This window comes from Doryrhamphus excisus, linkage group LG22 (genome assembly GCF_037039965.1).
Source record: "Doryrhamphus excisus strain RoL-2023G ecotype Guam linkage group LG22, RoL_Dexc_Guam_v1.1, whole genome shotgun sequence".
In the NCBI taxonomy this organism is placed as follows: Eukaryota; Metazoa; Chordata; class Actinopteri; order Syngnathiformes; family Syngnathidae; genus Doryrhamphus; species Doryrhamphus excisus.
The window spans coordinates 6464729-6483547 of NC_136378.1; the positions used below are offsets into that span (position 1 = coordinate 6464729).

The 18819-nt window shown below is 39.6% G+C and overlaps 1 protein-coding gene across 5 annotated transcripts in view; it reads left to right on the plus strand.

The window, feature by feature from the left end:
- The window catches only part of fbxo38 (F-box protein 38), a 37582-nt gene that overhangs the window by 15926 nt on the left and 2837 nt on the right, over positions 1-18819 (plus strand). For 4 of the 5 annotated variants that reach the window (XM_058063496.2, XM_058063500.2, XM_058063497.2 and 1 more), the window contains 10 exons: positions 729-871; positions 1283-1457; positions 2637-2786; positions 5331-5486; positions 6755-7408; positions 9720-9820; positions 10764-10866; positions 14761-14927; positions 15803-15948; positions 17696-17799. In XM_058063496.2, the coding sequence (XP_057919479.2) occupies positions 729-871; positions 1283-1457; positions 2637-2786; positions 5331-5486; positions 6755-7408; positions 9720-9820; positions 10764-10866; positions 14761-14927; positions 15803-15948; positions 17696-17799 (1899 nt within the window). The remainder of the gene's footprint in view (positions 1-728; positions 872-1282; positions 1458-2636; positions 2787-5330; positions 5487-6754; positions 7409-9719; positions 9821-10763; positions 10867-14760; positions 14928-15802; positions 15949-17695; positions 17800-18819) is intronic. The other variant, XM_058063498.2, reaches the window with a different exon arrangement.

Consider the following 18819-nt stretch of genomic DNA (forward strand, 5'->3'; position numbering starts at 1 on the left):
AGAGAAACGCGTTGGGCTATTCTGAAGTGGTCCTCTATGAGCCCAGATCTGAATCCCATTGAACATCTGTGGAAGTAGCTGAAACATGCCATAAGGAGAAGCCTAACCTGAGACAACTGGAGCAGTTTGCTCCCGAGTAGTTGACAGGTGCAGAAGGCTCATTGGCACTTACAGAAATCGTTTAATTGCAAGTGATTTCTCAAAAGGTTGTGCAACAAAATATTAAGTTATGGGTAACATAATTTTTGTCCAGGCCTGTTTCATTAACTTGTTTTTTAAATAATTATGTTAATCAACAATTCAAAAGTGATGGCTGATTTTGATTGTTTAATTCTCAATACATTTTTATTTGTTGTTACTTTTGTAAGTTTCAAGTGATTTCAGTGAGAATTGTGGGATTTTCTTTCTTTAGCCAAGGGTTACCAACAATTTTGTCCACGTGTGTATATCTAATATTGTTTAAAAGGTCATCAATCGATACTAGGAAATAATGCATTCGATTTAGGCACGGCAGGCTTTTTAATGTACTTTTAATGATTAAGACGTTAAACGTTACAGGATTTAGTCTACCTGTCTGTGATGTCATCGCCAGACGCCAGCACGATAAAAGGCACCATAGAATTTCACATGACTTGTCATGTTCAGGGTGGACTGAAGATGTACTTTATCATCGGTAATTCATATCAATTAGTTGGTAAGTCAATTTATGCTGCATTTTGTGTTCTCAGATCAATCCAGATGGAACCGACTGGTTGATCTGACACTGGTTCGCTGTCACGCTATCAAACTGGAGTCCTTCTCCCAGTTCATAGAAGCATTACCCAGTTTAGAGTTTATATGCCTGGACCAGATGTTTCGAGAACCACCCAAGGTAACCAGTTTGCTTCATTGAAATTAGTGTGACTCACAGTGGTTCAACATTAGCTTAGCAATAGTGCATAGTATAGTATGTAGCATAACATACAGCAGAGTATAATTTCTTTGACTTTTTTTACTGTTATTTTTAAAGGAAAAGTTATTGCTCTACATTGGTCAAATGTAGAGCAATTTATCAGATCAGGTATCAGAAACAAGTTTTTGCCAAGTCGAAAATTGTTTGTCAAGCACAAATGAACCAGTTATGTACTGTAGGTAATCTGTCATTCAGAAAACGTGCAGGTAAATACATTTAAGCATTGGCTTTGTTTTAAAATGTCCCTTTATGTTGAATGGAATGAGTAAAGACATTGGAGGAATAACATAATAGGGGTTATAATGTCTTCTTGATTTGTTGTTGTGCCAGGGCTGTGCCAGAGTGGGCCTAAGTGCAGGAACTGGTATTGGTGTCTCTTCTGCACTTGTCAGCAACCAGAACGCCAACAACGACAACAACAACAACAACCACCACCACAATGAAGCGAACCTACCTCCTTCTCCCCCTCCACCTGTTAACAACAACCAAAGGCAGCAGCACAATGGTAGTTTTACATGCTTATTTATTGTACTGTACAGGGGCCCCTTGTTATTTATCATTCAAAATAATTCGGCATAAAAAATACTTTGACTACCATAAAACATCTGGAAACTTATATACAAGTTACATTTCAGTATAGTTGGTTGTCGTATAAGTGCAAAAATTAGTTAAAGTTTGTGTCCGAGGTTCCAATGAAAGTTAGCATTGACAACACAGGGCTTAAAGTATTCCGGCACTGCACTGTGTTTCAATATGACCAACGAAAAAAAAAATAAGAATCTGCTGGACCCAGACAAACACAGACATTGTAGCCATGCGGTAGGGCTCTGAATGCAGCTATTGCTGCCCCCCCAAACCGCTACTGTCCAATCCTCCGATTATGCTGCGTTCAAAACAACTTGGAGAAAGGTGTATGTTTTTGTGTGCTCTGCTCCAAGAAGCTAGTGTATGCTATAAAGGTGGAGCCGAATACAGTATTCGGAATGGCACGAATAATGACTTTAACGAATATTAATTCACACAAATACTTTTAAAACTTTTGTATTCGGGAACAATTCAAACATGTGAGAGGGCTGTGTTTCTTGTGAGACCGCAGTGCATGCCCGGATCAGCCAATAAGTGACTGGTGTTCAGCAGTCGGGGGTGGAGACAGAGCAGTCTGTCTGCCACTCACAAGTCGCTGCGACGGAGGAGGCTGAACTTGGTTGTATCCGTATTTCGCTTTGTAAACGTACTACCTTTCACCTCAACTGGATTTCATATGCTGTTTTCTACTATCAGTAATAGCGGAGTTTGACCGAGAGATTATTCCGTTGGGCTGCATTTAGTTGCTATTTATTCTGCGGTTGGGTGTTCCCCCGTTGCCTCTGTTAGCATTAGCTTGCTAACGTTAAGGCTGTTGACAGTGTAACATTCACATTGGATTTAAACGCTTAAGTAAGTCAGGCTTGGGAACTTGTGTAGACTTGTATGCACTTCTGGGTGGTATTTGGTACATTTAAGTTAGTGGGGGGTTAAGTGTGTGTGTGGGGGGGGGGTCATGTTCACAATGATATTTTAGTTATTATATGTAGTATTTTTATTTATTTATTTACTTTAAAAAAAATTGTGGGGGGGGTGTCAGGCTCAGGATTTTTTTTTACTTTAAGCCCTAAAAACATGATTCAGTGTTTTCTCCTCACAGCACCAGCAGATGTCAATGGTGTAGAGGATGAGGAGGAGAACGTTGGGATGGAAGTGAAAGGAGCAGAACGGGTGGTAGCTGATGATGTCACTGGGCCCAGCCGTCCTAATGCTTCACCACAACCTCCTGAGGATGACGAAGAGCAAGCAGGTATGACATTTTTCCGGCATAAATGGAAATCTGCAGTTTGTATAATATAAAAAGTCAAGTTATATGCATTTTTTTGTATTTAATGTAAGTTACTATGGATTGATGTTTACTTATTGATGTTATTACTTATTTTCTTTGCTATTTAACCAATTGACTGACAGCATTATTCAGAGAAAAGTGCTCCATACTGCCAGAGTTTCTGGGCATTTTTGCCGATCTTTAAAGACCCACAGAATATTGAGTTTTACTACTACATAAACATTGACACTATGTAAAGAAACTTGAGACTCTCCTCTATCACCAGAAAGACTTTGTTTTTAGGCTTTTTGATTTTCGTTTTGGAAAAAAAGTGTCTTGGGCAAGACCGGGATCAACAATAAATGAAAATGAACTTGATCATTTTTATCCTTGTCTCCCACCTCCAAACTAGCAGGAGGTGTGTCTATTCTGTGCTCTGTTTCAGCACCTTCAGCACTATACAGTGCATCCGGAAAGTATTCACAGCGCTTCACTTTTTCTACATTTTGTCATGTTACAGCCTCATTCCAAACTGTATTAAATTAATCTCTTACCTCAAAATTCTACACAAAATTAGTATTCACAGCCTTTGCTTAATACTTTGTTGATCCACCTTTGGCAGCAATTACAGCCTCAAGTCTTTTTGAATATGATCCCACAAGTTTAGCACACCTATCTTTAGGCAGTTTTGCCCATTCTTCTTTGCAATAAGTCTCAAGCTCCATCAGGTTGGATGGGAGACGTCTGTGCACAGCCATTTTCAGATCTCTCCAGAGATGTTCGATCGGATTCAAGTCTGGACTCTGGCTGGGCCACTCCAGGACATTCACGGAGTGGTTCTGAAGCCAATCTTTTGAGATCTTGGCTGTGTGCTTCGGGTCGTTGACCTCAGGCTGGGGCGAAGGTTCATTTTTCAGCAGGACAAGAGCGCTCTGGAGCAGGTTTTCATCCAGGATATCTCTATATATTGCTGCATTCATTTTTCCTTCTATCGTGACTAGTCTGCCAGTTCCTGCTGCTGAAAAACATCCCCACAGCATGATGCTGCCACCACCATGCTTCACTGTAGGGATGGTATTGGCCTGGTGATGAGCAGGGCCTGGTTTCCTCCAAACATGGCGCCTGGCATTCACACCAAAGAGTTCAATCTTTGTCTCATCAGACCAGAGAATTTTGTTTCTCATGGTCTGAGAGTCATTCAGGTGCTTTTTGGCAAATTCCAGACGGGCTGCCATGTTCCTTTTACTAAGGAGTGGCTTTCGTCTGGCCACTCTACCATACAGGCCTGATTGGTGGATTGCTGCAGAGATGGTTGTCCTTCTGGAAGGCTCTCCTCTCTTCACAGAGGAACGCTGGAGCTCTGACAGAGTGACCATCGGGGCCTTGGTCACCTCCCTGACTAAGGCCCTTCTTCCCCGATCGCTCAGTTTAGAAAGCAGCAGAAATTTTTCTGTATCCTTCCCCAGATTTGTGCCTCAAGACAATCCTGTCTCGCAGGTCTACAGACAGTTCTTTTGACTTCATGCTTGGTGTTTGTGCTCTGACATGCACAGTCAACTGTGGGACCTTATATAGACAGTTATTATATTTCCAAATCATGTCCAATCAACTGAATTTACTGCAGGTGGACTCCAATTGAGCTGTAGAAAGATCTCAAGGATGATCAGTGGAAAAAAGATGCACCTGAGCTCAATTTTGAGCTTCATGGCAAAGGCTGTGAATACTTATGTAAATGTGATTTTTTTGTTTTCTATTTTTAATAAATTCAAAACATGTAAAAAAAAAAAACTTTCACATTGTCATAATGGAGTATTTTGTGTAGAATTTTGAGGTAAAAGATTAAATTAATACAATTTGGAATGAGGCTGTAACATGACAAAATGTGGAAAAAGTGAAGCGCTGTGAATACTTTCCGGATGCACTGTATATACAATATATACAATTTCACTGCACGCAAAACAAATAGTTATTGAGGCAGTCTAACCAGTGTGAATTAAGCAGACAAACAAAGATTACATTTAAATGGTATATTATGAATGTTTTGGAAAAGCGGTATGGAACAAAATAGAATAGAACAATTAAACAGCAAGTCAAAAAGCAATGAATTAATAAACCTAAACCACAGCTTTTACTTAAGTTGCAAAACCACGCTGTGCAAAAAACCCCAAAAGAAAACATGCATCAATATTTAAGTTAAAAGGTTTACAGGGTGCACAAGTTTTGACTAATTCACACTTGTGAATTAGTCAAACAGAAACGCAATATAATAACGATCATTATACGATTCATTCATATTTCTGTTCATAGATTCAATAGCATTTCAACTAGATTACGTAGAATCCATTATACACAGTGCATGTTCTACTACTAGTTAGCATTGAGTTTAACAACCATCAAAGATATAATAAAGAGACATTAAAAAAAACAGCTGAAATCGAGGTAACACAATAAAAACCTAAGCCAATGACATCACTAGTCATTTGGTCATGCAATAATAAATAAACAAGTCATTGTGTATTTCCCCAGGGCCCAGTGGCTTGGTCCAGCAGTGTAGACCACCTGGTGTTGCCATTCCAAAGCCCCCACTGGTCCCCTCTGATTCGGACAGTGAGGAGGAGGAAGGCCTTACTGCAAGATTAACTCCAGCTTCCTGTTCACAGCAAGCTATTTCTTCTACAGAAGGTGTGTATATGACTTCAGGTAATTTGTTGTTGTAACGGATTTCTGGGAAACAAAATATTCTAACAATATATTATTTAGAATGCACCCTTCCTTGTCCGTATGCTCTCCATGTGTTCTCTTACTAAAAACAGAAACTGCATGTTAGTCTAATACATTTAGGCCTGTCACAATATCACAAAATTTTGCTGGTCATTCATTCATTTTCTACCTGAGGGTCACGGGGGGTGCTGGAGCCTATCTCAGCTGTCTTTGGGCGAGAGGCGGGGTACACTCTGGACTGGTCTCCAGCCAATCACAGGGCACATATAGACAAACAACCATTCACACTCACATTCATACCTATGGACAACTTGGAGACGCCAATTAACCTAGCATGTTTTTGGAATGTTGGAGGAAGCCGGAGTCCCCGGAGAAAAGTGGAGCGGGCGTTTGGAAGAAAGGGTAGTAGAATAAATACACAATAGTAGAAAAAAAATACACTGAATGTAACAAAAGCCACCACGAAAGGGATGCCTGTATTGTCATTTGTGTGCTGGCATAAATAACCCAAAGAATCCATGGTTATAATAAGTACTACTGAATGACTCACACAAAGCTTGGGAGATTGTGATGAGTTCGGATGACACCAAAATTGAGCTCTTTAAATGTATCAAGTAGACTCGGCAAGGAAATGGTTGAACACCAATCCAAGAAAATCATCTCTACTGTCAAACATACGGTGGAAACATTCTGCTTTCAGGATGTTTCTCTGAGGTCTGCGATGTTGTGCAACCTTGGTCAGCATGTGTCACCCACATGGTAAACGTCATTTTGTCGATGTCATATGACATCAGTCAGTTGACATGAATCTCCCCTCTTAATTTTCTGTTACACCTCTGTGGCAAAGAAAACATATATCTCCAGCGACACATGGTTATTTTTCTGATTATGTATACACTAACTCAGCGATAAAATGGACTACAATGCCAATAGTAATTACGTGCCATGGCAGGGTTTTGTATCATGTCACCCGTGTGAACCAATAAACATGGTAATGATGTACCATACAGCCGTTTAGAGAGAGGGGAACTCACACACAGTAAATAGGATAACAGCACCCTGTTTAAATAAACCATACCATAATACCATCAAATTCTGGATTCTTCTTTTGTTTTGTAAGGGAGTAAAGGCGATGTAATGTAATTATTTCCTGTGTGTATGTGACATTATTTGTGTATGTTAATGCTGTATATTGTAGAAAATCATGTATGACTTGAATACATCTGTAGATGTGTTTCTAGGTAAAGGGAAGACTCCTCTGCGGAGGAGCGCCAACGTGCCTGCAACACAGACAGTGAATGGTGATGGGAAGCCTTCCGCGTCACAGGGCAGCTGTGAAAAGAGCTGTCAGGTGACCAGTGAACAGATCAAAGCGGACATGAAGGCGGCTTCTGATAACAGCTGTAAAACTAGCAGCAAAGGAGTCAACACTGAAGGAGGGGAGAGCTCTGCAAGAGCAGACACTGGCACACTGAGGGGTCCTGGTGTCTGTGGGGCGGCAGAGACACCGGCGACTGAATGTGTGGGCGGGGTTGGACCCAGACATGAGGGGGTGGGTAGTAGGACTACGCACAGAGAAACCACATCCGTGGATACAGCTGGGCAAAGTTGTAGAACTACTGAGAGTTGCAACGGTGGCATAAGGGAAGCTGGATTAAGGCACACCTCTGGTACTGCTAATGCAGAACATCTGGAACCCGTTTGTTCTTCTTCAAATCAGACTTCACGGCAACTGGTGTGTCGGGGGAACAGACGACCACTCCCTGTTGCTCATCGGTCAAGTTCTAAGCGAGGTCTGGACAGAAATGAGGACGCCATACCCAGACGACCTTTGACCCGGTCTTGCACTCGCACATCTGCTGTCTGTCTGGTACCTGAGACAGGTAATGTTCATTGATATGAATGATAGTGAAAAAGCATCTATTCTAGAAACAGAAGTCTTAACAACTGCTCAAACTCTTCATGTAGTATTACTCACTGCAATCACAAGGTGGCAGTAAACGTCCACCACATAATTATCTTGCTGGATGCTCGGGGTGCAACGGTACAGGTAGCCCATAGTATGGTCCTTAGCTCTGTATTTGGGCTACGGTTTGGCCTCTGTGTCTGTATATTTTTGGTGCATAAAGAGAACAACTTTTTTCTCCCACAATTTTTATTATTTAATATTACAATATGATTTTAAAAAAATGAAATTGCAATCTACTGGCAAATAATTACAGAAAATTTTAAGAATGGGGTTGCTCCTTTGACGTGTACATGCTAAAAGCAATCCACTGTAGTTCAGTATATTGTATAAGCTATGTATTATAGGTGACAAAGCAAGTTAAGATAAATATCTAGTAATATATTTCATTAGAAAGAACCCAGGACAAGCTGCGGGCCAAAAATTGCCCTTGGGCTGCAGTTTTGACACCTGGTTTATCGTGTTTCTTTTTATGTGGGTGATGGAAGGTAATGATTATTTTTGATTATTATTATTTTTGTTTTGAGTACAAATAGCTGCAGCATGCAAAACCATTCTCATCTCATTTTAGGCACACTGTCCCTAACTTGAAATATGTACAGTATGAGAAATGGGATACAGACCTAATCGAAATCTTAAGACCAGTTGAAAAATAGCTAGAATTTAGCTTTTGCACATTTTGAATCAACAGTCTGGATTCTTCTACTTTCTCTTTCAGCTTTTTCCTTCAGGGGTCGCCACAGCAAACCAACCGCCTCCATCCAACCCTGTATTCCACATCTGTCTGTCACACCAACTACTGTCATGTCCTCCTTCACTACATCCGTAAACCTCCTCTTTGGTCTTCCTCTACTCCTCCTACCTGGCAGCATCCTTCTACCAATATATTCACTATTTCTCCTCTGGACATGTCCAAACCATCTCAGTCTGGTCTCTCTCTCTTTATCTCCAAGGCCTCTAACATGTAATGTCCCTCTAATAGATTCGTTCCTGATCTTGTCTTTTCTTCAGTGGCACTGTCTCTCGACCAAACATGGCTGGTCTCAGCGCTGTTTTGTATACCTTTCCTTTCATTTTAGCTGAAACTCTTCTATCACACATCACGCCTGACACTTTTCTCCACCCGTTCCATCCTGCCTGCCTACGTCATACATAATATTATTATATATATGTTATTATTATAGTCTAATTGAAATTATTAGACTATGAAACCATACTGCTGCTCACAAATGCTGACATCTGCCCTTAGTTTAGCTTAACTACTTTTTCCCATAACTTAATTGTATGGCTCATTAGCTTTATACCTCTGTAGTTGCCACAGCTCTGCACATCACCCTTGTTCTTAAAAATGGGCACCAACACATTCTCCATTCCTGAGGCATCTTCTCACCACCTAATATCCTATTGAACAACCCAGCAGATTACTGCTACCTCTCCCAGACACTTCCATACCTCCACAGGTATACCATCAGGACCAAGTGCCTTGCCCACTCTTCATTCTTTTCAATGCTCTTCTCACTTCCCCCTTACCAATCTTTGCTACTTCCTTGTCCACAGCAGACACCTCTGCTACGTTTCCTTCTCTCTTGTTTTCCTCATTCATCAACTCTTCAAAATGCTCTTTCCATCTTCCCATCACACGACTGGCATCTGTCAGTACACTTCCATTCCTACCTTTGACCACCCTAACCTGCTGCACGTTATTCCTGTCTCTGTCTCTCTGTCTTGCCAACCTGTAAAGATCCATCTTTCCCTCCTTACTGTTCAACTTAGAGTACAAGTCATCATAGACCTCTTGTTTGGCCTTTACCACATCTACTTTCACCTAACGATTCATCTCTCTGTATTCCTGTCTACTGTCTTCAGTCCTCTCCTCACCACTTCTTCTGAGCTAGCCTTTTTCGCTGTATACACTCCTGCACCTGCACAAGAGGCCTTGTTTATGCAGCTTGACAATCCAACCATGTTCAAGAAGAGAAAGCTTCTTAGCGTGAGCCATCAGGAGGGCAGGACCATGTGAATCCCTGACAGAAAATTTGAATTTTGAAAGTTGGTGTCCTTTCTTGTCGACATTCTAGTACATCATCATTACTGGACAAATGAAGATAGAAATGTGCTTTTGTGCAGGTGTTTTCAAGAACGCAATGAAGGAAATGATTTCCATGAATAAAAACCACAAAAAGATGTTTCTTGCAATGAATTTTAACACACAGTATCTCTATGGCTAGATCTTTCAAGAGCCAGGCCTCGTGTAACGTCAAGGAGGAAAAGAATGGCTGACAAATCAACCAGTACTTCAGACCCGGTTACAGAAGATGACCATGAACAGGTACCATCCAACACTTTGACACGTTCTTTTGGTCATAATTTGATCAATGTAGTTATTTAAGCCTAGGTCACAACTGGATGAACGATTTTTTAGCATTCCCCAAATTGATGCATTTTTTTGTTTGTGGATAACATTGCTGTGGTGACCACGAAGGAGTAAGATTTGATGGAGGATGGATGAAATGTATGAACGTGCGGTGGCCGTACTGATCACATACTGTATGTGGGGTGCAGATGTGGTGCACAACACACATACAAGTCTGCAAGGTATGAAGAAATGTACATTTTATAAGAGAGACACATGTTGGTCATAGGACGACACGCGATGATGTACAGTACAAAGTTTGTCTTGAAACCTGAAAAAAAAACACAAGCACCCGTAGAGTTTGACATGACAAAGAACCTCTGCAGGCGGTCTGTGGCTCGAAAACATGTCACACATGCGCCCTCTATGGGCCTCTTGCCTTTTAGCACGTAGACTGCCCGAAGGAGCTAGTATGATCGTTTTTGACGTCAGATTGATTCAACAGTTGCATTGCAAATTACGGTAAATACAGAGGCTAGGATTAAATAAGCTTTGCCTCTTCATACACCTTTTGGACATGTGGAAGTGTGATTTAAATTATATGATGTATTACATTGAGTATAAATAAAATCAAACAATTACCAAACCATTGTCATTAAAAATATAGCTATATCGCCCACCAATAGAGACACTTGTGGCTGTGGCCCCACCCTTCTCTTCATCTTCCACCAATGTGGTGACTGACATATCAGGTCTTGTGTGACAGAGTGTATACAAGCATATTAAATGATTTGACATAATAGATTTTATTGCTTCTGCGAGAGGACAGTAAGAATCACAAGTATAAGAACATCCAACATACATAATGTAACCAAACATCTTCCTCGTTATTACACATACCATTCCACACCTTTTTCAGGTTTTGTCCCTGAAGAGCAAGAACTTGGTGGGAATCACTCTGACCAATTGTGGAATCACCGACCTGATCCTTAAAGACTGCCCGAAGATGATGTTCATTCATGGTAATGTACTGACCTTTAATTTTGTGCTTTTGCAAAACTTTGATTCAATCTGAAACTCGAGGCACTCACCTTTGCAAACGTCCTTGCTTGAGCGACAGATTCAATTAGCTTGCACCTGTTTGATATTTAAAAAAAAAAACAATTGTGTGGGGAGGTGTTGTGGTGTGAACTGCACTGACTACATGCTGTTTCTACTAGGGATTCGCCAATCTGTATTCAGAATTCTGAATACCATTTAAAAATTAAAATTAATACATAAATAAGTACTAATGATCGCGCCCACTTCTTATTAACTCATTCAATCCCAGCCATTTTCCAAAAGACATCCGCTCCAGTGCTGGAAAACGTAGATAAGAAGTTTGAGCAAAATACCGTCTTGCACCAAAAAGGTAGAAAGCCATACACATTTAGCCAAAATATCTACACTATGCCACAGCATGAACACAAAAAGGGTTTTACATGAAAATAATTTATTTACAAATTTAACACTACGAGCTATTTACAATTTTCATATATGGAAATGAACTGGGTGTGCACGCATGTGCATGCATGTGTATGCATTAAAATGTCCCCTCAATGAATAACCACCTGCACACTACACTCCCCCATGCTTTTCCACTTGCTTGCTGTGGCTAGTGTTACATTGTAATGGTGCATGCTGAGCCTTATAAAATGCACTTCTGCCACCTTGTGGCTGTTTTCGCTGCTTAAAGCTGCACTAAACATGATCTCTTTTATTGTGCACTTGTGTCATCACCCCTTTTTGCCTTTCGTACAAAATAACATAAAATTACATCTTTGGGATCGGGTGTTCATGTTGACAAAATTTGTATCAAATGAGTTAATGACAAATTTTATTATTAACTAGAAAATTCCTTCATTGTAATCGCACATTATTGCACACAGTCGTTTTAAAAGGTAGGGGCTGTGAGGAGGAGGAGGAGAAAAAGTGTACACCATTCTACTGCAGCAGCTGGCAGCCATATTGACAATGAATGAGCACAAATCACTGAAAAGCCTGAATCCCTCATGTCGAACAGAGGCTTCTTACAGACAAAGGATTTGAGATATTGACACCACAAGACAATCGTGAGTGGCCCAAGAGTTGGGACTTCGCAAAGATCTGCTCGTTTTGCAAATTGGTAGAGAAGTGACTGCAAGAGAGTGAGGCGAAAACAGACAATTGAAGAGCTGAGGGGAAAAGGACAGTGTCTTTAATATGGCAGTCAATGGGAGAATTTTTAGGTCTTTGTTGCTTCTTGGGGCCACAGAAAGCAATTCGTACATCTCTCAGACATAAGAGTGACATTTTTGGAAAGGGGGCGAAGATTCCTACATTTTCACCAAAATAAATCAAGATATGAAGCTTTCAAAACCAATATTGTCTCTGTGATTTGTCTGCTCATTTATGTTGGTGGGAGGCCCGGCACTGTATTCGGCTCACCAGTGTGTAGTTTGACACGGCAACTCTGAGTGAGTCTTGCAAATGTACATCAGTCAGGCATGTTCTGTGTTTGTTCTTGATAAAGTTCATGTTGGAAAAGGCAGATTTACGTAGATAGGTTGAACCAAAAAAACAGGCAATTTTCATAGCTGCTGTGCACACACAACTGTACTTTTCTTTGTCCACAAGGCACCAAAAGTTTGGTGCAGACTGATACCTGTCTCTACCTGTCCAACGTCAAAGTTGAACAAAGCACCTAGCTGCTCAGCAGTGGATGTCATGTCCACTTGCATGAAGGGATTTCTAATGAATGACACACATGGTTCATCAAAGTCACAAAACCTGTCTTCAAACTCAAACTTCAAAGGCACATTTTTCTCCACGAAAAAGCTTTTCACCTCGTTGTAGATGTCAATCCCCCTTGTTGTTGTCTTGAGTGGCAGAAGTGTCAGGAGTTCTTCTTTTGTAGAATAATCATCAAACACCATTCGGATAAATATAATTAGCTGAGCTGTGCTGGCGCTGTCCACCGACTCGTCAAACTGAATGCTAAACCACCTGCATGTAGCGATATCCTGATCCAGTTGTTCCGTCAAGTTCTCCGATAGAGATGACATTCGTCTCGCCGTCGTACTTGCTCCAAGTTGGACATCTGTGAGGGCAGAGATGACATCGGGACCAAACTTCTCATCTTTGAACATTGTGTTAGCAACAATCCTCATCGCGTTCTTGAAAACGTCCCCATCCAAAAGTTCTTGTTTTTTAATGCATAAGTTTAGACACATGTAATCCAGAAAATAAGTAAAAGTCACAAAAAAGTGGGCTAATAAATTGACACACAAAGACTGCGGATTTCAGAAAATAACAGATGAAATGATACAGCACTCTACAAGAAGCAATGAAGTCTGGAAAATTAAATAATTAAAAAATAAAAAATGAAAAAATCACAATTTTTAACTATAATGATGAAAATGGTAATATTAATGATGATTATAATGATGGTAATAATGATAAAGATTATAACAATAATGATAATGATAATAATAATAATATTACAATGATAATAATAACAGGGGAAACAAGACTGTGGCATGAACATGATTATATATGAACATTTTTATATTTTAAAAGGGGTAGGCATTTATAAGCTTTTGCTTCAGCCTACTCCTTTCGGGCTTGGAATCAGATAGTTGAATACAAATGTAAATAATGGAAAGTTATATTTTGATTGATGTAAGAAATGCACCGTAATGATTCATATATTTGCCCAAATAAAGGGGGAAAAAAAATGCGCTGCCAGGTGGGTAGCTGGCATGAAGCTTTCGTGACAAGTGTCTCTCCACCTTCTGCCGCTTTGGTTTTGCAACAGTTGTCCCGCAAATAAGGCACATATATTTTTCTTTAAAAGACATAAAGAAAAACTCTTCCTCCCAATCACTGTGAAAAATGTTAGTCTTTTTTCACTTTTCTGCCATGTTTTTGGGGGCTAAACTGCACGAGTAAGCTAACTCCTCATCACCGCTGCACTATATCAGAAAAGCGGTGAGCGGATGCGTGCGCACACATGAACTTTGACTTCTAGAAATTGAGCAATTAATCACGTTTCTACGTGACCGTATGGCTGAGTTACAAGGCTGTGAAAAGTCTGTACATTCTTGTTTTTCTCTTGCATGTGGTGTCAAACGTGGCTTTGTGCAACACTTGAGTCTTCATTATATTGCACTTTGTTTTTACTTTGTGTCAGCGACAATTTGCACTGTTTCAATAAATGTAGCGAATCATCTCATCAGATCTTTGCTCCATTTTGACCCACATCACGCTGTTGACTCCCTGGCCAGTCAGAGCCATATATTGTATAACTAATGCTTTCACTTTTTAATTAATTTCATTTAATCCAAATCAATGGAAGATGCGACCCAAATCGTATTGTATTGAATCTTTTCTTTGGCCAAATATTGCCATACATATAATTATGTGTATTCACTGTGTATCGCATTGCATTGTGAGATTAGTGTATCGCTACAGCTTTAAGGTTTAAGAACAAACAGTTCGGAACAGTTCTTCTTTGTCATAAAGTTCTTATTTTATTTGCATTGATTGTATTTGTCAAATTGAATAGATTGTTGCATTGTAAAATACCATTTTCATTTGGTAAACACAAAACAGTGTATGTAAGGACTCAAAAATGTCAAGCCTATGACCTGAGACTTGTCTTGAGTTTAAAGACTTCAGACTTACTTGAGACTTGCAAAACAGTGACTCACACCTCTGTGTACACTGAAATCATACACAAACGAAGCCCACTCACCATTTATTGCTGTCATTTGTGTAAGATGAACAATGTTCTTATTGGGAATGTCTGTAATTTCACGAGCCTGATTCATCATTTGATCATTTTGTTCATGTTTAATCCCAAATTGAGTGAATGTACTTTCCCTCCCAACCTTAAGCTACGAGATGCCGGGTGTTGAAGCAACTGCGAGTGGAAAGTGCACCAATTGTGAACAGATTCGACTATGCACAATGTAAGAAGCTGAACATGGAACAGGTCCTGGATCAGATACTGAGAATCCCTCCAGAGCGCAACCGCATCATCTACATGCGTCCTATGCACCAGGTTGGTACTGTGTCTCTGTAGATATCTAAAGCTCTTCGCCCTGATGTGACCATTACTATGAGCTGCTGTACACAGTAAAAAAAAAAAATCAGGTGTTCCACAGGAACAGGATTATCCTGTTTGCACTTGTTGTGCAACTGTTGTGCTCAAAAGTTTACATACATTTGTAAAATAACATAATGTCATGGCTCTCTTGAGTTTCCAGTTATTTCTACAACTCTCATTTTTCTCTGATAGTGATTGGAACGGATACTTGTTTGTCACAAAAAAAAATTGGTTCTTTTATGACTTTATTATATATAGATTAACAGAAAAAGTGACCAAATCTGCTGGGTCAAAAATATACATATGACAATGCTAATATTACTAATATATTAACATTGGTTACATGTCCCCTGGCCATATTTCACTTCAATTAGGTGCTTTTGGTAGCCTTCCACAAGCTTCTGGTTGAATAAATATATCAAAATAAAGTACATCAATCAGTAATAAATAAATAAAATAACAATAAAACACCAAATAAGAAAAACCACATATAGTTGGTGGGTAGAGAATTTTTTTTCTCAGATTCGTATTAACAGTTATTTAACCTTTAATGTGAACATTAATTAAACGTAACCATTTTAGCTAATTAGCAAGTTAGCATCGTTACATCTGGGAGCAGCGTCGTAACTTGCAAAATCGCGTCAATTGTGTCCGGTGTGCACACAGCTTTAAGCTGTCATTTCTGGGTACAAGATACAGCATCCATATCAAACTGAACATATGAAACATTAAACTTTCATATCAAGGTGGGGGCCTCAAGCCCGCAATGTCTGTATTATTCAATTTTTTTATATTGCTAATGTTATTCAACCTTTACTCTTGGCTGTTAGATCGACTCTGTAGCATTGGAACGTCAGCTCTTCCAGGGTCCCTATCCTTACCACATCGCTATTGTGCACGAATTCAGCAACCCTCCCAATGTACGCAACAAGGTGCGCATTCGCAGCTGGATGGACACCATTGCCAACATCAGCCAGTGAGTATTGTGTGCGATACTGTTTCAGCATGACCATGATTTCATCTTTCATCTTTGTCTGTGTTTCCTGGGGCCGCTTTTGCAATTTGGTACCTACCTCAAGGTGCCTCGACATTAATCCACAAGCAGAGTAGCATCATGCATATGCAGATTGAAGAGGCTACAAAAAGCAGGCAACAAAAGAAAAGGAAAACCAAATGTCAGGTTCAAACTCCTGTGACACTTGTAAAAACACTTAATTACAGAAGAGACAGACAACAAAATTCTAAATTTTTCGCAGTGAGGAGAATGAAACCACATACCCAGTGACATGCCACTCCACTCTTTATTTTCTTTAGGAGGTCCTCATACATTGTTGTGCAAGGGGAGGGGGGAGCAAGCAGTCGCACAAGCTGTACTTGTTGTGTGTGTGTGTGTGTGTGTGTGTGTGTGTGTGTGGATGTGAGAGTAATTGCTTTTTCTGCATGTGTTCTTATCGTGGCACATTTTTGCATGTTGAACAAGAACATCTTCAAGGTGGCGCTCCCAGGCACCTCCAAGACTTGTGGCGCTGGGAGTAGCTGGTCAGGGTCACAGAATGTTCCTGCTTCAAAACACTCAAAACTCTCTCTATTGTCTGAGCAATCGGATATAAGGGTGATAACTAACACTATAATAATTGTATTTACATTTTATTCTACCACCAAATTAAAAAAAACGGACAGAAAAAAAGGCTAAGCAGCTAGTCGAACATTGTGGCATGTGCAGCAGTTTTGCCGCACTCAGCAACTTAAGTAAAAGCTGTGATTCTCTGATTATTAAATTGTTTTTGGCTGTTGTTATATTTTGTTCTACTTCTTTTCCAAAACATTCATAATATACCATTTTATTTCAACTTAATCTTTGTTTGCCTGCTTCATTCACACCAGTTGGACTCAAGAACTCTTTCTTCTGCGTGCAGTCAAAATGCATATATTGTATACATAGCCCGAAAAATATTATGCCACGTCAATTTAAGAAATGAAATATCTAAATAATTAAACCAATTGGTTTTTCATTATTTTGTCATATGTTGTATTTTTTTGTGAATTTATTAGTGCTCTGCTAGGACCTGCTCAAATCAGTGCGATGTATTTAAATGTATTTGATAGGTATATGTAGTTAAATATATTTAAGTCAGCTTTGTGTTATGATGTATGAGATTCTGATGGTATGATAACCTTAGAATATCATGGTTTTACGTTATACCTCTAAAATTTGTTAATTTGAAATATCTTTGTTAAAAAGAAGAGGACAAAGAACTATACTATATAATAAATATAGTATTTAAAGTGAATTAATTGTTTATTGGTACATCAATAATAAAATGGTGTTTTCTTAAGTGAGTCTAGTGTGGCTAATTCTGCAACTAAAGTCACACCACCATAAATACTGTATCTTAATTAGTAAAAAAATAATAGTTTATAGCACTTATCATCCACTCCTGTCTCGTTCTGAAATCACAGCTTCACATTTGGTGACCCTCCTCATCCAGTAGTATATGTTGACCAAGACTTGGACACACCCGCTGTACCGTAAATGTGACATACAAGCTCTGACCACATTTGTTCAATAATGAATATGTTGATGGCACAGGAGCTGAGAACTGTGAAGGAAATGTTTGTGTCATGTGTTGTAACCTTCACTCTGGTTAGAATTAAGTATAGAGTTACAACATCATCCAGTTTGAAGTATGCATTATTCCAGTGTTTGTGCGTCTGTCTTGCAGGGAATTGATCAAGTATGAGTTCTTCCCAGAGTCCAGCAGGACTGAAGAAGATGTGAAGATGTATCCTAAATACCCCTGGGGCCGAGACATTTACACGCTAGAAGGTAAAACACACTCAAACTTCTTCCATGTTGTCATTTTATATTTTATAAAACTAGTGGAATGTATACACACAAGAATCCTTCTTTATAAATTGTATACAACCTTCTACTGTATGCACGCTTCAACAGCATAGAGCCCTCTAGACATGAAATAGCACCTTTATTCATGTTTATTTTAGGCCCAAAACACAGTCTGTTTGCCTTAAATGCATCAACTGCATCAACACTCGGTCATTGAAGGTATTTTCTTTGTTAGCCATTGCTCCACTACAGCAGCAACTCTTAACATCTTTGATGGTTTGTGCTCTCTGTTTTGTTACTTTTGCAACATTAATGTAGCAGAATCAAAGCTTCTCAATGTTGAAAGGAACAGATGTCCTTTCTGAAAGGAAATGTTCACCCTGTTTATTGAAAGCCACTGTAACACACAATGGGGTAAAAAGGATTTAGTCTGCCACCTATTGTGCACGTTCTCCCACTTAAAAGGTGAGAGGTCTCCCATTTTTATCGTAGGTACACCTCAACTACGAGACAAAATGAGAAAAAAACAAATCCAGAAAGTTACCGTCAGATTTTATTTGCATATTATGGTGGTTTTGGGTAAGTCTTCACAAGGTTTTCACACACTTTTTGTACACATATTTTGGCCCATTCCTCCATGCAGACCTCCTTGAGACACGTGATATTTTGGGGCTGTCACTAGGCAACATAGGCTTTCAACTCCCGCCAATGATTTTCAATGGGATTGGGATCTGGAGACTGTCTAGGCCACTCTAGGATATTGAAATTCTTCTTAAGAAGCCACAAATGTTGATTACTGTAAGTGACCGTATCCTTCATTCTGCCTTTTCAAATTGAAAGTGTGTTTTATCTTTTTAATGGATTTCCATAGCACGCACAATTGCAATTTTTACACAGCCCCTAAAAATTACCTCCAAGCATAGACCACCTCTTATGTCAATGATTAACATAAGCCCACCTTCATTCACAACTTGCATGCAGTGGCCCTGTGTGAAAAAGTGA